At 31.9% G+C, this 24802-nt stretch overlaps 1 protein-coding gene across 1 annotated transcript in view; it reads left to right on the plus strand.

The window, feature by feature from the left end:
- Nucleotides 1–24802, plus strand: part of LOC134695347 (uncharacterized) — a 39667-nt gene that overhangs the window by 14463 nt on the left and 402 nt on the right. Inside the window, exons 4-7 of the mRNA XM_063556571.1 lie at nt 3707–3903; nt 6156–6183; nt 6781–6840; nt 12469–15504. Of these exons, the coding sequence (XP_063412641.1) occupies nt 3707–3903; nt 6156–6183; nt 6781–6840; nt 12469–15504 (3321 nt within the window). The remainder of the gene's footprint in view (nt 1–3706; nt 3904–6155; nt 6184–6780; nt 6841–12468; nt 15505–24802) is intronic.

The following is a 24802-nucleotide window of genomic DNA, read 5'->3' on the forward strand; positions in this document are numbered from 1 at the left end:
GAATAAGGGAAAGGGGGATGTGATTAAAAAATTGGGTTCAATTTTTCTCATTTGAAATTTCATAAATAAAAAGAAAATTTCTTCAAACATTTTTTTGAGAGGATTAATATTTAACACCATAGTGAATTGCTCTAAGAGAAAACAAAATTCTTAAGTTCATTAGAACACATTCATTCTGAGTCAGAAATCTATGCTGTGTCAACTATTTAATCACAATCCAAATTTAGAGCTGAATCCAGCTTGAATGTTGTGTCCATACTTGCCCCAACCGTTCAGGGTTCAACCTCTGCGGTCGTATAAAGCTACGCCCTGCGAAGCATCTGGTTACTTTTAGTACGCTTCACGATGGTTTCAATATAGACAAAAAGAAGATTTCTGAGGCTCAAAATGTGAATATCTTGTTTATTTTTTGAGAAATTACATATCCCAAAGAAATCGGAATTCAAAATGGTGGCTTTCTTAGTTACGGACTGGTAGAACGTGGAATCTTACCCCTCAAAATATTTATCAACGTCCAATGAAAATTATCGTTACAAACTAATTGCATTAGCATTATATATTAATCAAGTAAATCTAACCAAAAGTCTGTTAATGCATGTTGAATGCTTAATTTTTACTTTTGGGATAAATATTCTTCTTTTAGTCCAGGCTGGTCTTAGCAATTAATCCAGCCTCCGATCAATAGTTTGTTTAAATATTTCAATGCGGGACAAAAAACAATTAACAAAAATAGACGATGTTTGATAAATTATTCGGAAAGGCATAAGATGTTTTTAATGCAATAAATCGATTAAACATTTGATAAAGGCAACTTTCGTCACATTCTGAAAAAGTAACAATCTTATTTTGCAACAAAAAATTATTGTAATTTGATGTACGCTTTCAACTCGATTAACACGTATGGGAAGTGATAAAAAAAAATCTTTTTATGAAATAACTGGAAACAAACTTTAAAAGTCAATGCTTAAACTTGCTGTTTTATCAACAAGATGAATCATTCTTGTCTTTGAATTTCTTTGATTATTAATAAAATATATATTGATGTTTCAGCGATTTCTTAAAAATTAGAAATGTCTAATGATGAATTGTTTAATATGCACTACAACTTGATGTAAAATGTTCCATTTGATTGACCATATGTAACTGCCTTTTGCGGTGGATATCTGCCTAAACTATTGTTTATGTGATTTTCTTATTCTAGACTCTGTTGGTATAAGGACTAGCGATTGAATTGCAATAAGTCAATAAATGAATTTGTAAAACATAATCAATCTGTTTTTAATGCGCTTATCAAGTTAGGTCCATTGAAGAATGTTTATCATGGATATAACACAACTGGTGTTGTGGTAGTTCTTACATATTTAATGAACAACACGCCTCTGTACCATTTCTAGGCTACTATTGTGTGTGGATCCCATATTAACTACAGACAAATTCAAGTTTGGTCTCACTAAGGATTGGTTTGCACAGGTTTCTCTTCATGAATGCCAAAAGATTTGTTTGCATTTGATATTATGTTGTCATAGTGATTGTTCCATTTTAAATTTGTGTATGTGATTTTCTTATTTTAGACTCTGTTGGTATAAGGACTAGCGATTGAATTGCAATAAGTCAATGAATGAATTTGTAAAACATAATCAATCTGTTTTTAAAGCCGTTTAAAGCAAGTTAGGTCCATTGAAGAATGTTTATCATGGATATAACACAACTAAATTTAACTGTAAGGTTACACCAAGATATTTTGATGATGCAACTGGATCTAAAGTATGGTAATGCAGATTGTAATCGTGTTTGAATGGTTTCTTTTTTTTTCTCTGTGATGGTTAAAAACTAGTTTACCTACCTGCTTACTGTTACCTTAATTATATAATTATACCCCACGCAACGGGTTGCGAAGGGTATAATGTTTTTGACCCGTCCGTCCATCCGTCTGTCAGTCCGTCCGTCAGTCCTGTTTCTTGTCATCGCAACTCCTCTCAAACCACACAACAGAATTTCACGAAACCTTTACAGATAATAAGGACATACTATGTAGTTGTGCATATCGACGGGAAATTGCGATTCAATTATTTTTCTAGGAGTTACGCCCCTTTGAACTTATTTACTTTAATGTACTACTGCAACAGTTTGTCATCGCAACTTCTCTCAAACCATACAACAGAATTTCATGAAACCTTTTCAGATAATAAGGACATACTATGTAGTTGTGCATATCGACGAGAAATTGTGATTCAACTTTTTTTCTAGGAGTTACGCCCCTTTGATTTTTTAACCCTGTATGCGTACATTGCCTATGTAAATTTTAAAATTGTTTGTATGCACATTGAATGACAAATTTATGTGAAGTATATAATTTTTCTGACGTCAGACACTCAAATCAATCCATGTGTTCGTAGATAGTAGATGTTTTTGTGTCCTGTTAAATTGTTCCTTTTAAAAGTTTTGGATTCTCATAAATTCTATGTATAACTTTTGGACTAGTTTGAATCTCAGTCTATTTCTGTGATTTATTCTTACATACTTTTGATTTTTTAACCCTGTATGCGTATATTGCCTATGTAAATTTTAAAATTGTTTGTATGCACATTGAACGACAAATTTATGTGACGTATATAATTTTTCTGACGTCAGACACTCAAATTGATCCATGAGTTCGTAGATAGTAGATGTTTTTGTGTCCTGTTAAATTGTTCCTTTTAAAAGTTTTGGATTCTCATAAATTCTACGTATAACTTTTGGACTAGTTTGAATCTCGGTCTATTTCTGTAATTTATTCTTACATACTTTTGATTTTTTAACCCTGTATGCGTACATTGCCTATGTAAATTTTAAATTTGTTTGTATGCACATTGAACGACAAATTTATGTGACGTATATAATTTTTCTGACGTCAGACACTCAAATCAATCCATGTGTTCGTAGATAGTAGATGTTTTTGTGTCCTGTTAAATTGTTTCTTTTAAAATTGTTATACGATGATGACTGATGTACCCATATTTTGACTATTTTATTAATTGTGACTGTTTATTTAACGCATCATGTAAATGTAGCGGAATTTGATGAGACTGTTATTAAAGTGAGAGGGTTAGCGCTATAGAACCAGGTTTAATCCACCATTTTCTACAAGTTTCGTCATTTTGTCAGTTTGTTTTAGATTTACGAGTTTGACTGTCCCTTTGGTGTCTTTCGTCCCTCTTTTTTTTCTACATTTGAAAATGCCTGTACCAAGTCAGGAATATGACAGTTCTTGTCCATTTGTTTTGATGCGTTTTGTTTTTTGATTTTGCCATGTGATTATGGACTTGCCAAATTGATTTTCCTCTGAGTTCAGTATTTTTGTGATTTTACTTTTTGAACTTATTTGCTTCAATGTACTTCTGCAACAGTTTGTCATCTCAACTCCTTTGAAACCACACAACAGATTTTCATGAAATTTTGTAGATAATAAGGACATACTACATGTACTATTTAGATGTGCATATTGGCAGAAAATTTATTTTTCTTATACAATTTTTTTCTTCTTACACTTATTTAATTTCTAATACGTGGGGTATGTGAGCGTGCTCACTAAGGTTCTTTAATTTGGTACTTTGGTGAATATCAAACACATACATGCAATATGAACTAAGCTAGTAATCAGTATGTTTTTGGAACAGGTAATCTCCATCCATGTCTGAATATGCAAACAAATAGTCTTGTTTTACAGGTCAAAACTTCATGAGTGGAACAACACTTGGTTTAGAGATAGTGGGGGAGATTCATCAACAGACACATGTTCTTAGTAGATATGTACAGACTTTGTGTACAGAAACAGACAGTCAGTTCATCAGAGTGCAAAAAGAATTATCAAACTTAGTAAACAGTTTAGAGGAACATGAGGAAAGATTAAAGAGTTTAGAAAGTGTATGTAAAATAAGCAAATACATATGCAACTATTGTAACTCAGTCATTTGTCAGTTAAAAGTTAGAAATTCACAAAGATAAAAGCTGAAATCTATTAAATGATACATCTTTTTGTTTCCTTCAGCAGTATGGTGTACAATAAAATAATTATATACATCATGTACATGTAGAACTCGTAGTAATAGGCTGGCAAATAGATAGTCATGGTCTATCAAAACATGATAGAAAAAGTGCAATAAAGCTAATTAAAAATTTATTGCTAGATTTTCATCCAGTACGCCCCTCTGAAATCGTCCTGCTCCGTTTTTTTTTTTATTTAACAAAAAAATGATTTCTGGATTTTTTCATGTCCGTTACTGGGAACCATTGATAATTTCGTTTCATTCATAACTTCCTGTTTCAAATCGTTTTTGTATTTCTTCGAGTAATCTAACAAAAACGATAAGGTCAACATATTTTGCTGCTCAATGATGACAACATCATCTACGGAGAATAGAGATTGATAACGAGAAGGGCATGCAATATTCCAGTTATGAGTAAAACACCTTGTCCTTGAACGCAAATTGCGGTAGTTACAAGTGAATGTTTTTTTTCTTTATTTATAAAATGACTTTGTGTCTGGAAATTTGGACTGTGAATGATATCCAAAGCGCAAGAATCGTAGAACAGTTAACATTTGATTCTGTACTCATAATACTTGTGTTGCATACAATTGTACCAATACATTTTATTGATTTTATGGGGACTACAAGCCATTGCTTAGAAAGCAAAATAAATTGAGTGTAGGAATAGTCCAACTGAAGAGAGCATTTATCTTCTTTTTAATGTATACTATAAATAGGTTTCTAAAGCGGCAATTACATGTATTACAGTGGTTGTCAATCAGGGATTTTTATTTAAGAGTTTAAAAAATAGTGTAGGATTCCTTATACAGCATGTATATACATTATACAAGTTTGTTTTCCACTAGCATATACTCCGCGGTATGTAGAACTCGTGACAAGGGTTTCATATGAAATAAAAGGAGTAGGTCCGGTAAGGCCCCTTTTGGCCCAGAAATATAACAGTTTTACAAAATTGTTAAAATGTAAACTTTTAGTTTTTTATTGGACAGTTGAATGCTTCTGCTACATAAATATGGTCTGTTTTTGGCAATACAATGCACATGTATCGGGTTGTAGCACCAGTAAGTCATGCTAAATTACTGAAATCTTCAAAATTCTATCATTTTATAGTTTTAGACGGTTTACATGTAAAACGCAAGTGACCCCATTCGTGTTCATCCATAATATTGCAATGTAAGTTGTATTTTATGATAATACATTCTATATATAAAGTTTGTGGATGAACACGGATGCGGCCACTTTCATTTTTGCCAAAAACCATCTGAAAAGTGCCGTTTTTTTTTGCATATTTGAGAATTTTTTCATATTTGAGCCTCAATCGGATCGTTTTTAATGACTTAATCAGTTAAAATTTTTCACATAAACTAATTGAATCAAGTGAAATAGACACTTAAGTGTTTAAAAAGTGGTCCAAACCCTTCGTCAGATGAAACTGAAATTTGAGGCCAAAATGAGTCCTTACCGGACCTACTCCTTTAAAAAATAAAATCCTCCCACCCACCTTATTTTTTTTTAAAATTTGGATGAAAATCTACTAATTAATTTTAGTTGGCCTAATCTGTCCAGAAAATTGTCTGTCTGGCAGTAGCTACTTGTGTCCTTTTTTTCCAATTCCTTTTTTACCCCTGCTTGATATAGTTATTTATTAACCATGTCAAAATCATCACCCAATTTCTTGAATGAGTTTCCTTTCCTTCAATAATGATTTAAGCACTTGTTTGCAGTTTGTGAAATTAAAGGAGATTAGAATAAAGTGTAGAAGAAAAAATAATCAGAAAATGATATTTAGCAATTTTGAATAGTTACTAAAAATTACTTATTTTCTTGTAAAATGCTGGAGATAGGGAAAAACTTTCTTAAACAAAAAATATCAATACAAAACATTTTTAATTCAAAACACATATTCTTATTGTCTAAATGTGATGCCTTTCATATTGTATCTTAGACATCTAGTTTATTTTGACATTGTATTGCCTTTCTATCTATTTATGATTTCCTTTGCTACTTATTCTCACAAACACTAAACTAAACAGCACCACTGATTGACTTGATTGCTTCTTTATTATAGTTACATTTGAGTTATAGCTCTGAATTGAATGTCCTGAAAAGTACTCAATTATTTTTCAGAAAACTAATGAGCATGATGAAACATTAAGTGAGTATATTAATTGTTTTGGTCATATAATAGTTACAACAAAGTATATGGTTACCCATCCATGATGCAAAATTATTACATACATATAAAAAAAAAGACACAAAAAACAAAGAAACAGTCCTTTTTTATTGCTGTTCTTCATCTTTACATTTATACAGAATGTTACAGATATTTATCACATCACATTCACTGATTGACAACTATATAGAGGGATTGATTGTGATAGAAATTTAATGTAAAAAGACAACAAACTTCTCAAAACATATGACCCTATATTTTATCTTGAATAATTTACAGGCAGGACTGTTGAGATCAGCATATTTGATAAGTATTCAACGAATGACCAGCAATAACTTTTTTTTACAAAGTATAAATCAATTTATTAACAGAAGTCTACACTCTTAATTCAGCAGTTAAAGGCACTGACATAACAAACTCTGAAACAATTCAAAAATCAAAAGTCATTACAAGCAAAACACTGTAAACAAACAAAACACAGAAGAGCTATAAAGTACATTGAAAGAACTTCATAATACAGATATAATTATTTAAAAAAACCCTGATGTATTGCTACTTGATTAACTGAATTATTTTCAGGTAACCTGAAGAAAGAAATGAAAAAACAAGTTGAAGATCATATTCCCCCACATATTCGAGGTATGCATAATTGTAGTCTCTTATCAATTATCACGCCAGCGCATCAGTTGTTATATATTTATGTATATATAAAAGATAGACGGTGCTCTACATGTATATGAAAAAAAAGAGGGACGAAAGACACCAAAGGGACAGTCAAACTCGTAAATCTAAAACAAACTGACAACGCCATGGCTAAAAATGAAAAAGACAAACAGAAAAACAATAGTACACATGACACAACATAGAAAACTAAAGAATAAACAACACGAACCCCACCAAAAACTAGGGGTGATCTCAGGTGCTCCGGAAGGGTAAGCAGATCCTGCTCCACATGCGGCACCCGTCGTGTTGCTTAAGTGATTACAAATCCGGTAAATAGTCTAATTCGGTAGGTCAAATTCATGAAAGGGAAGGGGATTGTAGTTACGACGTAAGGAACATATCCGATATCATTTGTGAAACGGTTATTCCATAACGGTCAACCAACTCGTGATGGCGTCCGTAAAATTTACGAAGGGATGATTTCAACTTCAACTGTTAGAAATTGCAGGTTTATAAACAATAGTACCCAATCAATCATGAAACAAGTATTTTATGAAGGTTGTGTGTAATTTTCAGTTTCAATTTTCAGAACCAACATACAATAATATACAATTCGAAATAACAAAAAACTGCTGCAGGAGATATAACTATTTAAATAATTAATTATTAAAATCTAAAACAAATTTCAAAGTTTATAAAACCAACAAAACCTAATGTATAACCACATCCAGGTAAGGAATTAGAATCTTTAATTCTCGGTAGATTCCTGCTTTGTTTCTTGGTGGATTCCTACTACACATTTGTATGTAAAGTCACTTATTCAGTGCAATGAACACAATCCACATTCAGAGCTGAAATAAGCTTTAATGTAGTGTTTTTAGTCGCCCATTTGTTTGTTGTTACCCATGTACAAATCAAGCTACATCCACAGAGTATTAACTAGGAAATTGAAATATAGAGTAAAAGTTTAGTTAGGATATATTTGATACAGGAACAATTTTTTCTCAATTATTGTTTCCTCCAGACCATTTCCATTCTCAACTTAATTGTTTGATACCATTATAATACTGATTCAAATCAATGAATTTTACCTATGTTTTACCATTTAAGTTGGCACACAAATGTAATGATTTATATGGGTGCTCCTTAATTTAATTTTTTGATCTCTTAATCTTTGTGATTTGAAACTGACATGTTATTAATAAGGATCACTGCTTAAAATTGTCCGTTAATAAATTTAAAAATTATTAAGAAACTAAGGTTTCAACTCCCTCAGGCAAAGTTGGCTTTAGATGAGGCCTAAATTAAAATAATGTTTGTTTGGCCTTTTCCGACCCTATGCTTTGAAACAGGGTAGGTAGGTAGGTAAAATATTTTGTTTTTTTCTCCAAAAAAATAATTTGGCTCGGTATATTATTTGTCATGGGTAGGCAGGTAGGTATAATACTTTATTTTATAGATACAAAATCTGCATAATGTCATTCTTGTCCGTTTTGTTTTAGCAAATATGTTTTCTGGGACTATTAGTTTTGAAAAAAAAAATATCACGTAGAATGTGAAGATAATGTATATGCACTACTATTTTGTTTTCAAATATCAAAATATAGAGCTGTGTCGCATATCTTCAACGTTTATATGCCTTGAATTTTGAAGAGTTTGAACTTGCACTTATATTCTGTACTACGTACCTTGTACGCATTACTAAAGGTTGTCTGTAAGAGATAGCTTTGTACTGGTAAAATATGTCCAGGCAGACATCAATTACAAGTAAAAAAAGTCCCTAGAGTTAAAAATTCCGTGTTTGCCTTTCTTTCAAAAAAAAATGCTACAAGACTTAAAACTCAAAACGTATTTCACATCGCATTAATAAATGATCTGTATGGAAAACTTGTCGATTTTACTCCAAGATATTCTCCACTTTACAGTGTTTTGTCACCTTTGGTTCATTTCAGATATAAATAATAAAGCGGCATCGTTCACATAATCATCCTGATCTGCGGATCACAAAAGGCCATCCCTACAAAGAATACAACGTCCGTTTACAAATTAGTTTGTACAGACGTTGATAATTTTGTATCAAACGAACTTTTTTGTAAATGAACCCTGCTCTTTAAGTATAAAGGTACAGAGTAACGTACGTCATACATTTTGTATCAAGATTTCAGGAAGCGTTCAACATCGATTTCAAACAAGTGCTGTGAAACTTCAAATGCAAGTGTTCATGTCAAACGCTCATGTGACACCAAATGGACTGGACCTTATACGTTAAAGATAAAACCCGAGGATTCCTGTAAAAAAGTTTTGAGCGGGAAATACAAATATAAGATTTTTGGTAGGAACGAAAAAATAAAATAAAATAAAATCTTGCTGGTAAATACAAAAAAAAGATTTTCAGGTGGAACGAATTGATATGATCGGTCGGTAAAGGGCAAACAAACAATATTTTAATTTAAAGCCTGAATTTGGCTATTTATTTTAGGTATTCTTAATAATTATCTCTTTAAAGATTGAATGAAAATGTTATATAAGAAGAATACATTAATAATCCATAGTCTGTCATTTTTAGGTCACCTGGCCCGAAGGGCCAAGTGAGCTTTTCTCCTCACTTGGCGTCCGTCGTCATCCGTCGTCCGGCGTCGTTAACTTTTACAAAAATCTTCTCCTCTGAAACTGCTGGGCCAAATTAAACCAAACTTGGCCACAATCATCATTGGGGTATCTAGTTTAAAAATTGTGTCCGGTGACCCGCCCAACCAACCAAGATGGCCGTCATGGCTAAAAATAGAACATAGGGGTAAAATGCAGTTTTTGGCTTATAACTCAAAAACCAAAGCATTTAGAGCAAATCTGACATGGGGTAAAATTGTTAATCAGGTCAAGATCTATCTGCCCTGAAATTTTCAGATGAATCGGACAATCCATTGCTGGGTTGCTGCCCCTGAATTAGTACTTTTAAGGAAATTTTGCTGTTTTTTGGTTATTATCTTGAATAGTATTATAGATAGAGATAAACTGTAAACAGCATTAATGTTCAGCAAAGTAAAATTTACAAATAAGTCAACATGACCGAAATGTTCAATTACCCGTTTAGGAGTTATTGCCCTTTATAGTCAATTTTTTACCATTTTTCGTAAATCTTAGTTATGTTTTACAAAAATCTTCTCCTCTGAAACTGCTGGGTTAAATTAAACCAAACTTGGCCACAATCATCATTGGTGTATCTAGTTTAAAAATTGTGTCGGGTGACCCGCCCAACCAACCAAGATGGCCGCCATGGCTAAAAATAGAACATAGGGGTAAAATGCAGTTTTTGGCTTACAACTCAAAAAATCAAAGCATTTAGAGCAAATCTTACATGGTGTTTAATTGTTCATCAGGTAAAGATCTATCTGCCCTGAAATTTTCAGATGAATCAGACAACCCATTGTTGGGTTGCTGCCCCTGAATTAGTAATTTTAAGGAAATTTTTCTGTTTTTGGTTATTATCTTGAATATTATTATAGATAGAGATAAACTGTAAACAGCAATAATGTTCAGCAAAGTAAGATTTACAAATAAGTTAACATGACCGAATGATCAGTTGACCCATTTAGGAGTTATTGCCCTTTATAGTCAATGTTTAACCATTTTTCGTAAATCTTAGTAATGTTTTACAAAAATCTTCTCCTCTGAAACTACTGGGCCAAGTTAATTATAGATAGAGATAATTGTAAGCAACTAGAATGTTCAGTAAATTAAGATGTACAAACACATCACCATCACCAAAACACAATTTTGTCATGAATCAATCTGCGTCCTTTGTTTAATATTCACATAGACGAAGGTGAGCGACACAGGCTCTTTAGAGCCTCTAGTTTGTCGAGCCATAGGAATAGTGTTCTGGCGGGGGCAGTGGGGTTGACGGTGGTGGCAGAGGCGTTAGCTAACTTCTTGTAAGCTTTATATTTTAGAAGGTGGAACACCTTCTTGCTTCCTACTTTGTACATAGAGGCCTCCTGTGATGAAGTTTCCACCAGTCACACGTCCAATGTCCTTGACTTCATTTTCATGGTTTAGTGACTACTTGAAAAAAGAGTTAAATATTTTTTGTTATGTTGAATTATCTCTTATTATAAGTAATAAGATAACTATATTTGGTATGTGGGTAACTTGCAAGGTTCTTATGTTTTTGTGTTTTGGTCTGTTTTTCTTATACTGTATGCAATATGTCTACTATATTTGTTGTATGTAATGACTATAAGGTGTACATGTATAGCCGGCAGGTGTCATCTGACCTTGATCTCATTTTCATGGTTCATTTGTCAAAGCAAAGTTTTGAGTTTTGGTCTTTTTTTTTCTAATTCTTTATGCAATAGGTCAACTATATTTGGTGTATGGAAATATTTTATGAGTGTTATTTCAGTCGTGCAGGTTTATTTGACCTCATCTTAATAGGTTCATTGCTCAGTGTTAAGTTTTGTGTTTTGGGTCTGTTTGTCTTAAACTTTAAGCAATATGTCAACTACATTTATTGTATGGAGGAATTATTAGCTGTTCATGTCTGCCTGGCATGGTTCATCTGACATTGACCTCATTTTCACGGTTCATTGGTCAATGTTTAGTTTTCTTGGTTAATGTTGAGTTTATGTGACAGTTGTAATAAAGCTTTATACTTAGGACTATCAACATATTATCAATGATTAGTAAAGAAGGCGAGACATTTCAGTGTGTGCACTCTTGTTTAACTTTCCCGATGCTTAGATTTTTGATGAAATACTTATTAATTACAAAATTTCTGGTCAAATAGAAATAATTCATTTTCTTAAAGATTTGTTACAGATAAAGTAATATGATAAATATAGAATAACCATACATTGTCTCGAAATATCAATGTTATTTGTACAAGGCTTAGAAACAGGTAGAAAGCAAGGCTGTGCCGAGTACAAATAACAAACTGATATTTCGAGACAATGTATGGTTATACTTTATATACTGCAACTCTTAAAAATATTCTAAATGAAGTTTTTTGGGTAAAAAACATCATTTCCTTTTGAAGCGGACGACGTTAAATTTCCGCGAACCTGTATGTTTTATTGACGTCATCAATAAAACTCTACGGAAACCCATTGCCATCAACAAGATGATATACGGTCATGGACTGTATATGACATATGAATATACAGCCAATGCAATTTGACTGCTCAAATAGCACATCTGCAGTATATATGACATTTTATATTTTTTTCTTTTTCTTAAGTAGATTGTGTGATGAATTTAGTGGTAGGTTTTTAGGAAAAATTGCATTGTAACTTCTCTCACTCAGTCATGTGTACAATTATTGAAAGATTTTCATTAAATTGATAACAAAGGTTTATATCAACAGCCACTTGGAAATTCCAAAATCAGTGCTGATCAACTATTTTATTATAAGTAAGGCCCTGGGAAATATCCATTATATGGACAGTTGTATTGTTTCACATTCTCAAGTTATTGCCATTGTTTTTCAATGCTCTAAACATGGGTTTAAAACTGTCAGTTACAATCAGAATTTTTTTTTCTTTAGTTCATTACAACAAATTAATTTACAAATCAGACATCAGCTTGTACAAATTGTTTTCTTTTCAGCTCACCATGACGAAGAATTAAGAGAATGGGAGCAAGACCAAACTACCTTTTTGGAAACCAGAGCAACACGTCACATACTTGAATCTCTACCCTCGCATAACTGTATTGTTGTGACAGGAAGCTCGGGATGTGGTAAATCATCAAACATACATCATGCTGCGTTACACTTACGTGACAGTTTAGAATATGAGATAATACCAGTGTTAACAGGACCATCAGACATAATGAATTATTACAATAGAAACAAAAAACAAGTGTTTGTTGTAGATGACATATGTGGAAAGGAAACAATCAACACACAAACACTACAGATGTGGAGAGATTATTCAGAAAAATTGGGCAAAATATTTGGAGATGCAGAAACAGATGTTAGAAGTATAAGTGATGGCACGGTTTCCAAGATATCAAATCCAAGATTACTGCTGTCTTGTAGACTGCATATAAATAAAGAATCACAGTTTCAACGTATTGCATTGTTCACAAAAAAAGTATTCAATTTATTATCACCTGAGTTGTGTCTGCTGGAAGCTGAAAGAATTCATATGCTGCACAAGTATCTTCCTGATGACATAATTGACAATATAAAACAAGTCAAGGAGAACTTTGATTACTTTCCCTTGCTTTGTAAATTGTCAAAAGACAAAACATGTGAGGAAGTGGAGAAACTATTTACAGCTCCTCTGGACAGTATTAAAACAGACATAATCACAATTATTGATACAAACAAAGAACATTTTTGTGCTATTGTTCTGTGTATTGTTTTTAACGATGGATTTGATACAGATTGGCTTAAATTAGGATCAGTGTCAGAAAAGGAAAAAAAGGACAAACTTGAGCACATTGTCAAAGAATTTGACATAGACTTAAGCAAAGAGAGGCATAGAAATTCTTTAAAAGCTGGCTTTTCAACATTACATGGCACATATTTCAAACTGAGAGGCACAGAGTACAGAATGATACATGACAAAATCCATGAAATGGCAGCTGTAATCTGTGGACAACACCTTACCGAATGTTTTATGAAATATGCTACTCCTGAATTTATTCAGGATCATTTCATCCTCGAATCTTTAACAGAAATTCAAGAAAAGGATGATTTAATAGTACTATTGAAAGATCAAGAAGAAGATTATTTTGAACGACTGTTATGCGACTTAACAAAACATGTCATTACAAGCACATTCAATAATGCACAGTTAATTAGTCAGACATTTAGAGATAAGTTATTAAGCTTTTTAAGAAAGAGTGATGTAAAAACAGTATTAAAGAGCTTTGATACAGAAAGTTGCATTATAGACAATAATTATGATGAACTAGAATATAGAGATAAGAAGAAACACTTTAATACGACACCTTTAATAGAATCAGCAACAAGGGGATACTTTGATATCGTTGAATTTCTAATTGTTAATGTTAAATGTAATGTGAATAAAACAGACAAAAGAGGCAATTCTCCTATACATAAGGCATCTGAAAGAGGACATACAGCTGTAGCTAAACTATTATTAGAGAATAATGCTGATGTATCTCAATATAACATATATAAAGAGTCTCCATTGTATGTAGCCTGTAAAGGAGGATATAAAGATACAGTAGAACTGTTACTTCAGAACAATGCTGATGTTAATCAGTGTGGTAAGGATGGAATATCTCCGTTGTATATGGCCTGTGCAGGAGGATATAAAGATACAGTAGAACTGTTACTTCAGAACAATGCTGATGTCAATCAATGTAATAAGTATGGAACACCTCCGTTGTATATGGCCTGTACAGGAGGACATAAAGATACAGTAGTACTGTTACTTCAGAACAATGCTGATGTCAATCAGTGTGATGAGGATGGAACACCTCCGTTGTATGTGGCCTGTGCATGTGGACATAGAGATACAGTAGAACTTTTACTTCAGAACAATGCTGATGTCAATCAGTGTGATGAGGATGGAATATCTCCATTGTATGTGGCCTGTGCAATGAGACATAAAGATACAGTAGAACTGTTACTTCAGAACAATGCTGATGTCAATCAATGTGGTAAGGATGGAATATCTCCGTTGTATGTGGCCTGTGAAGGAGGATATAAAGATACAGTAGAACTGTTACTTCAGAACAATGCTGATGTCAATCAGTGTGATGAGGATGGAATATCTCCGTTGTATGTGGCCTGTACAGGAGGACATAAAGATACAGTAGAACTGTTACTTCAGAACAATGCTGATGTCAATCAGTGTAATGAGGATGGAATATCTCCATTGTATATGGCCTGTGCATGTGGACATAAAGATACAGTAGAACTGTTTCTTCAGAACAATGCTGATGTCAATCAGTGTGATGAGGATGGAATATCTCCATTGTATATGGCCTGTGAAAGAGGACATAAAGATACAGTAGAACTTTTACTTCAGAACAATGCTGATGTCAATCAGTGTGATGAGGATGGTGAGTCTCCAATGTTTGTTGCCTGTGAAGGAGGACACACAAATACAGTAAAGGTGTTACTTCAGAATAACGCTGACATCAATCAGTGTAATAATCGAGTAGAGTCTCCATTGTTTATCACATGTGCAGGAGGACATACAGATACGGTTAAAATTTTACTTCAGAACAATGCTGACCTCTCTCAGTGTGATTATATAGGTAATTCTCCATTTTATGTTGCCTGTGCAAGCGGGCATGAAGATACGGTAGAACTGTTACTTAAGAATAATGCTGATGTATCTAAGTGTAACAGTTGTGGTATGTCTCCATTATATGTGGCTTGTAAATTTAGACGTAGAAATACAGTAAAACTGTTACTGCAGAAAAATGCTGATGTCTCTCAGTGTGAACAACAAGATGGAAAGTCACCGTTACATGTTGCTTGTGAACTTTGTATACCTGCCAAACGTATACCAATGAACAAATTTTGGGATCCAAATTTACCTTTCATTTTGGGCTATATAAATGATGAAAAACCCGAACTGAAATATCAAGGTTACTATGGAATTGTAAAACTATTACTTGAATGGAATGCAGATGTAAGTTTGTGTGACAAGAATGGTAAGACACCACTTGATTATGCCCGTAAATCACAGGACACGAGAATCGTAACACTTCTTGAAAAAAAAAAATCATCAAATACAAGTATCAAATTTAAAGTAAATATTTTATAAATAAAAAATTTCAACAAAAAATAATACGTGAAATGCAAGACTCTTCATAGAAAATCTGTAACAACATCTAGATCATGAACTAAGTGAAGACAATACTCAAAAAAAGGTGAAATGGAAACAACGTTTTATAATATTAAGGCTGTTGAAATGTTGAAATTTGATAAATCCCATTGAGGAGACGGAATTGTTAATGCATTTTATAAAATGTTATGGTATTTAATAAGTGACTAACTCATAAACGTGGCTGTTATTAAGAAAAGATTTGACAAACATTTGCTCTTTAAATCTGAATAAAACTGCTGATTTTTTTTCACAAACCTTAAATTAAATAAACAAACATATTTTCCAACTCCGTCCTATATCATGTATATAGTAATAAACACAACTATATCTTTTTGTATGTATGTGTGTTGTGTACAGGCTGAAAGTTTGTTTAAAATCTAATTTATATTTGGGTTTTGAGTTAACTTATAAGTTTTTTTTATTGCACCAGGCGATAAACGTTGATCTTCTAAATTAATCAGCTAAATGGCTTTAATTGCAATCAATCTACTGAAACCTAATATTAAGTGCCACTCTCCTGGTGTCAAAAACTGGGAATAAGGACACCTGAATGGTTTAAATGATATCTTATTGTTTTTCCTTATACTAAAATCATATCCATAACAATGCTTGTTGTTTTTTTAATAATTCTTAGTATTATAATGTATAATTTAGTCCAACCCCCAATCTGTGCAAAATATAAGTTGTACAATATTACAATTTTAACAGAATATATACATTAATTTCAATAATTCAGCAATTAAGTGTTGCCTATCAGCAGAGAACGTATCAGTGTGACTCTAAAAGGGGTTGCATTATTTGTCATTCTGCATAGAAATATGGATATCTTTTACTGACATTTCCATTGATACATTAATTCTACTTACGACAATATGTTCATACATTTCTTGATATTCTATCAATTAAACTGAGACAATAAGACAATGTATCAACATTTTTTTCATGCATATTAAGTAAATGTTGTTCTTGATTTTTCTACTTTGATGCATTTCCTGTTTACAATGTTTTAACACTACTAACTGATAGACATGATTCATATTGTATGCATTGAAAAAATATTTCTAATTTATAGTTCGACTTTCGGATATTCGTATTTAAGATTTTGTATTTTTTTAAAGATCAGTTTGACATTTTGTTCGAATATTTTGACTAGAAAATCGGGCCAGTATTAGATAGATAAAACATTTCTATGTCTTGCCTACGATAGAAAATTGGCAATTTGCTGCTGGTCTGTTTTTCCTTCAATTCGACTGTTTTTCTGTCCCGTATTATTGTACTGTAGATACCTTGAAGTTGTGGTCACTTAAAATTGAGAATAAGTACCCGTATCCAATATGAGGCAATATTCTGTTGCAAATATTAATGTCATGGTTCACTGAACATTGACAATTGATACTGTTGCCTTTCATTTCTGGCGTCAATTTCATTTTACTTTTATGAATAGTTGTCTCATTGGTAATCATGTACAAATGATATTACGAGCAAGGAAATATTTTGTTTCAAGAAAGTGATAATGAAAACATTAGTTTTTAAATATTCCGTTTTGTAAAATAATGAGATTTTCAAAATTCAGTATGCGATCCCGAAAATACCTCTTTTACTTCACACGTGTACAAAACACGTCGACATTGTGTATCTGTAACTAAATTTAGAGTACATTTTGAATAACAGAGATTGCTAAAACAGTAAACTGAAACTGAATGCTTGTAACGAGTCAGTTTATATATAAAATGTATGTGATTGGTATATACTTGAAGTGTATGTTATTTGTCAGTATGTAGACAGGGTATAGGTTATTGGTCAATGCATGTATGGAGTATATAAAATGAGTCATAATATGCATATTTATTTATTGTATGCAATTGATTTTATACCCGTTATATAAATATACCTTCTATATGTTAATTGTAATTACTAGCTTATGATGGGTTTTTTTAAATACAAGCGTACTGTTTTATTATGGCATAAACTGTAAAAATACAGTCTTGTATGACTTGTAATCAGCGCTAATTTATAATGGCAAACACTGTTATCTGTAAAGTGCATTCTTGTATGCTTAACTGTTTATTTAAGAATTGAATGCTTCTTTTTGTAAATTTATTAAGTGGTAAAAGCGTTGACCGAAGTACATTTTGTATGAAGCGCGGAAGCGCTTCATTCTAAAAATGTACGCACGGTCAACGCTTTTACAACCCTATAAAGTTTCAAAAAGAAGTATTCAATACTTATAATTACATTTTTTTAGCTAAAATCATGAAAACACGATTTTTATCCAGCTTTATTTAATTCACCTGTGCACTTTTTTGTGGGACCTCGTGTCATCATGCATGAGAAATGTTATTGTCTGATGCAATTGTTTACGGAATAACATGTTAGCCAATCAGAATAACGTATTATAATGAAACTTACATCTAATGTAATTATAATGGCATACACTGTTATATGTGAAATACAGTTGTGTATGCCTTGTAAGAAACAGTCATATATTATCTTAATTACGTGTTATAGGGTTATTTTATGTCTTTGTTAAAGAAATTAACTTTTACAGTTTAGTTCATTGTTGTTTATATTACTTTAGAGTGGCTCTGTACTTCTGCATCAAGCCACTATGTTGTTGTGCTGTGGTCATTTATGTATTAGTGTCTTTATATATTTTCTGATGTGCTTTGTCTATATGCCATTCTGTTTTTCTTTGTTGAGTTTTTTTTATAGTGATTAAGATAACAACCAAATATTGACTGCTGTACCCTTTTTTGACATTTTACCCTATTATGTTTTTTTGTTCACACACTGTGTTATAATGATATTGTATGTGACTGCCATTCAAGTAAGATGTAAAGCTAATTATAAAACCAGATTTTATTCCACTATTTTCTACATTAGGAAATTCCTTCACACAATTAGAAAAATGACAGTTGTTTTGCATTTGTTTGGTGTGGCCTAGCATTATTTTTTTAGATTTTTAAGTGACTTTCCAATTTGATTTTGTCTTTGCATTGGGTATTTTTGCTATTTTACTTTTTTCATATTGTTGTATTGTAATAAACAATAGTATTACATTAGTAACAGTAAAATACTATGATTTTGAAATCAAGCAAAACCGCTGATTTTATACATATTAGATACATGAACCATGTTAAATCACAATTAGTCTGCAAATTTACAAAGGTTTATGATTAAGGTTTAACAGGTGCTACTGTAATTGAATTCTACAACTTGTAAAACATGATGAAATCATTTTTGAATTCAAATAAAATTGAGAATGGAAATGGGGAATGTACCAAAGAGACAACAACCCGACCATAGAAAAACACAACAGCAGAAGGTCACCAACAGGTCTTCAATGTAGCGAAAAATTCCCACACCCGGAGGCGTCCTTCAGCTGGCCCCTAAACAAATATATACTATTTCAGTGATAATGAACGCCATACTAATTTCCAAATTGTACACAAGAAACTTAAATAATACAAGACTAACAAAGACCAGAGGCTCCTGACTTGGGACAGGCGCAAAAAGGCGGCGGGGTTAAACTTGTTTGTGAGATCTCAACCCTCCCCTATACTTCTAGCCAATGAAGAAAAGTAAACGCATAACAATACGCACATTAACATTCAGTTCAAGAGAAGTCCGAGTCTGATGTCAGAAGATGTAATCAAAGAAAATAAACAAAACGACAATAATACATAAATAACAACAGACTACTAGCAGTTAACTGATAAGCCAGCTCCAAACTTAAACTAACTGAAACATTATGATTTCATCATATGAACATCAGGCACAATCTTTCCTGTTAGATGTTTAGTATCATACCATCATAACATATATGAGTAGAACATTACCCGTGTCATGCCAACAACTGGTTTTTGAATAAATGTGCTTAGTTCCGATGCAAAGACCCTATAAGTGAATCAATATTAACGCCAACATATGCAATCTTTAATGACCTGACAACAGTATCGTACATGTAACTATATCCCTTCTTAATAAGTCTATTCAAAGGTTTTGGTAGTTTTTGAGGTGAATACTTATACCTTTGCGCTTTATAAAGAATATTTCCATAAAAAATTGGATGTGAAATACCTGAACGTATAATATATGTATAAGTGTATTACAAACAAATGCATTTTTTTTAATGAAACAGTGGAATCCATTATTCTCTGTATTTTGTAAATGTAGAAATTATGTTTATAAACCAAGTTACTATTAATAAAAGCTAGATTCATATTTGTACAAGTATCTCATCAATATTTATGTCAATGTCAATCTTTGAATTAACTTGATTTGCTGTTGAATAGTTTTATTTCCCAAAGACCATTTCGACTTGTCGTTTGACCTTTATATCAATATGTTTTTACTGTATATATATTGAATTTACCATTTGACCTACATGCATATTAGAACTTTTATAGATTAGTGATTGATATTGTATATATTGAAATGACCATTTGCCTTGTAGTATGACTTTCGTATATTAGTGTTAAATACTGTTTTCATTGAAATGACCATCAGACTTATAATATGACTTTTATATATTAGTTGTCTATACTGTATCTATTGAAATGACCATCTGACTTATAGTATGACTTTTATGTATTAGTTTTCTATACTGTATCTATTGAAATGACCATCAGACTTATAGTATGACTTTTATATATTAGTTTTCTATACTGTATCTATTGAAATGACCATCTGACTTATAGTATGAATTCTATATATTAGTGTTTTATACTGTATAATATGGCAATTACCATTTCACTTGCGTGTATAGTATAAATTTTATTTTTTAGTGATTGCTACTGTATCTATTTAAATTACCATGTTGACGTTTAGTATGACTTTTAGATATTATTGCTTTATACTGTATATATGACCATAAGATGCATATAATGTCTTTCATATATTAGTGTTTATACTGTATATATCAAAATGACCATTTGACTTAAAGTATGACTTTAAGATAAGAGTGATTTATACTGTGTGTATCAAAATGACCATTTGAATGACTCATAGTATGACAATAAGATATAAACATGATAAATTAGATATTCTGTATCTATTCAAGTTATCATTTTGACTTACAGTTTGTTTGACATTAACATATTAGTGCTTGCTACTGTATGTAATAAAATGACCATGTGACTTTAAGAAACTGTATATATTTAAATGGCTATTTGAATTGTAGTTTGACTTTAAGATATAAGTGTTTTATACTGTTATATTGAAATTACCATTTTGACTCATATTATGACTATACAATTAAAATGATTTATACTGTATCTATTAAATTACCATTTTGACTTATAATTTGTTTGAATTTTAGATTAAAATTTTATTTGTATCAATACTTTTGTTTTACATCAATACATTTTTCAATTACATCTGTAGAATATATTAAGTTTAAAAATACAACTGTGTTCATTTATCCCAGACGAAGGTTTTTAACTTTAGTTTTTTTAAAAGATTGTCCTTTTTATCATTCGAAAAGCAACGAAAAGGTCAAATTTCTTAACTAAATGTTTTTTTTTAAAACTAAATTCTTGTTTTATAGTGCTATATATGACACATTGGTATTACACACAATGGTGAACTCGTGGATATATACATGATTGAAATTCAAATTATAGTATTTACTTACAGATATTCGTGTTTAATAGTAGAATACAACATTATTGTACGATGTTCCATATATAAACACATATATTTTATTATTTGACTGTAAGAAATACCTTTTTTGCAATTAGTTAAATAATACCGGTACCTTGTAACCTTAAATTGCTTTCACATTTGAACTAACACTCATTATGAAATACAATAACGCTCAATTACATAATTACTTCTGAATTTTCTTTGTTTTTTACTGTTTAAGTGGGGTTCGTGTTGTTAAATCTTTATTTTTCTATGTCGTGTTTTGTGTACTTTTATTTGTCTGTTTTTCTTTTTCATTTAAGGCATGGCGTTGTCAACTTTTTTTCGATCTATGAGTTTGCATATCCCACTCGCATATTTCGACCCTCTTTTTTTTTAAATTGCATAATCAAAATTCAATGAAATAAATATAAATTGGGTAACTTCAATGAGACAGCAACCTGACAGTTTTCCGCGAAAGGTTTGTGTATAATAATTATACATCGGCATTTCCCATTCACATTCACCGTCAAATGTATAAACCAGTTGAAATCCTCCAAATCTAGAAAGACACAATGTTACATTGAACAATAGTGTATAGTGTTCTACATACATATAACCAACAATGAGGAAGCACGAGAACAACTATGACTACCGTCTGACATCGATTCTCTACATTGAGAAAAAAATAACAAAACATTTTCTTATATTGGGGAAATGCATAGGGAATAAACACAGTTCTTCAAGTACTTTGTACTTTTTATATGACGAGGTTGTTGGTGACCATAAAGGCAAAACAAACAAATTATATAATACTACACAGAATCAAAACTGTTTTGAACACTTTATGAAACACCAAAGTAAGAGTGCCTAACAATAAAATTGAAAATGGAAATGAAAATGGAGAATATTTCAAATTGACAACAACCCTACCAAAGAACAGCTGGAGGTGGTTCTCGGTTGGCCCTTTAAAAAATTCTGTACAAGTTCAGTGAAAAAAGACGTCATATCAAACTCAAAGACATATAAAGGAACTAAAATTAAAAACACACAAGACTAACAACGGTCAGAGGCTCCTGACCTGGGACAGGCACAAAAATGCGGCGGGGTTAAACATGTTTTGTGAGATCTCAACCTAAAGTAATAAAGGAATACATATCAATACGTACAGTAAAACTCAGTCTAAAAGAAGTCTGAGTCCGATGTCTGCATAGGTAACAAAAACAACCTCAAACATGTAGTACTGTTTTTCTTGTTATATCGATATTAAGCTGCTTTGTATTTGTCGTCACCAGTGTCTGAACAGAAAGTTCATGAACCATGGCTATGTTAAAAAATGTATATTCCTTTTTCTAAAAAAAAACCTGTATAGCAAGATACCAAGAACTTGTTGATAAATGTTGACTGTATCGGCTTCAAAAATAATACATGGTGGTCTTTTTATATATATTGTAGGTACTGACATTGTTTATTATCCTTTCGAAGTGTTTTTTTATTTGTTTTTGTAAATTACTTACGTCTACTGTTTGGTCCATTATATTTTTTTTGGCGTGACTCGGTATTTGTACATCACGCGAGTGTGTTTTTTTTTGTGATGTGATCATATTGATACCTCCTTTAAATATTTTCGGTCGTATAAAGCTATCATGTCATCGTCGTTATAATCGTCCGAAGACACATTTGGTTACCAGACAATAGCATATATAGATATAGGAAGATTTGGTATAAGTGCCAATGAGAAAACTCTCCATCCAAGCAAGTCTGAAATTGTGCATTTTCCGAAAAAGAAATAGTCTGCAGAATTAAAAACCATAATTAATTTGGAGAAGTTCAAAAAAAAATTATGTTCTATGTTTTGTACTTGAATTACATTTTATTTTATTTTTTCTTGGGGGGGGGGGGGGGGAATGATTAAAATTAAACATGTTTAATTTGATACAGGCATTTTCTCTTTAGAAAAAGGTTGTTTAAATCTGGTTTTATAGCAAGCTAAATTTCTTACGTGTATGAAAGAAAGACGAAAGATAGTCAAACTCATAAATAAAAAATAAACTGACAACGCCATGGCTAAAAAAACAGCCAAATAATAGTACAGAGGACACAACATAGAAAACTTAAGACTTAGCAACACGAAAAACTGGGGGTGATCTAAGGTGCTCCTGAAGGGTGAGCAGATCCTGCTCCACATGTTGTACCCGTTGTGTTGTTTATAAATTTTAATGGTCAGATAAGACGAACTAATGAGACATTATATATATCTCCAAATTTTGCTGTTGATGTCAGTCATTACCACAACGAAAAAACTTCAAAATCAAAGAAAAAAAAAGATCGTAGTACATGTTCAGAAAGACTGTTGGGGCAAGGCACATAGTCATAGGTGGTAGTATCCACGACACACTATTTGTCCCTGACCCATTCACATGTCTTTATTCTAGTCGATATATTGTTTAACTTAATACATCATGTAAATATAACGAATTGGATGAGACTGTTACTAAAGTGAGAGGGTTAGCGCTATAGAACCAGGTTTAATCCACCATTTTCTACATATGAAAATGCCGGTACCAAGTCAGGAATATGACAGTTCTTGTCCTTTCGTTTTTGATGCGTTTTGTTATTTGATTTTGCACTGTTATTATGGACTTTCCAAATTGATTTTCCTCTGAGTTCAGTATTTTTGTGATTTTACTTTTTTTATATTTTGAACTGTAGTGATAGAGCTTTCCAACGATGGTATTATCCATGACGTGTCTACAACTATTTCTTATGGTAATCAACATCTGGATATAAAGGAAGCCACATTTACAAAATCATATATTTTGAAAAGAAAAGAAAATGAATTCTGCAAAACGCAATCAGATTCAAGATTCAAGATTCACACCGGTGGTGGTTTCACAGCCGACCTAGATGCTGTCACGTTTGAGCGTTTTTCAATGCTCGTGAGATATACTACTCTCAATCAACACAAACATTCAGTGATGTTAAAAAAGATGTATCTGTTGATAAATCTGGAAATATAGTGCAAAAACGTACATTATTCGTGAAAATGGGAATATATGCCTTACAGTCAATATTTATTTTACCAAATGCTCAATACTTGGAAAGAATGCTTGCAATTTTATAAAAAGAGACCTTATCAAACTGCACAAAATCATAAGCCAGACTTCTATCAATGGAGAGGCTATAACACCAAATAAAACTCTACTGTACACAACGACAGTGCAAATCCTATTGAAAAAGGCTACAAATACAAAATAACCTGTAGAAGCAGAGCTGTTTTTTTTTGTAAAAATAACCATTGGGTACACTCTAAATAAGAGAGACTTTCTGAATCTGAAATTGAACATCTTGAAAAACAAGACGGAAATGCTGTATATGGATGTCAACAATGTGTTAATGATTTAAATGATGGAAAGATAACTTATCACTAAATAGTTAACGTCCTGCTATTTTAAATGATACTTTAACTTCTAGAATTGATAACTCAATCCACAAAC

The sequence above is a fragment of the Mytilus trossulus genome, chromosome 13, assembly GCF_036588685.1.
Source record: "Mytilus trossulus isolate FHL-02 chromosome 13, PNRI_Mtr1.1.1.hap1, whole genome shotgun sequence".
Classification (NCBI taxonomy): Eukaryota; Metazoa; Mollusca; class Bivalvia; order Mytilida; family Mytilidae; genus Mytilus; species Mytilus trossulus.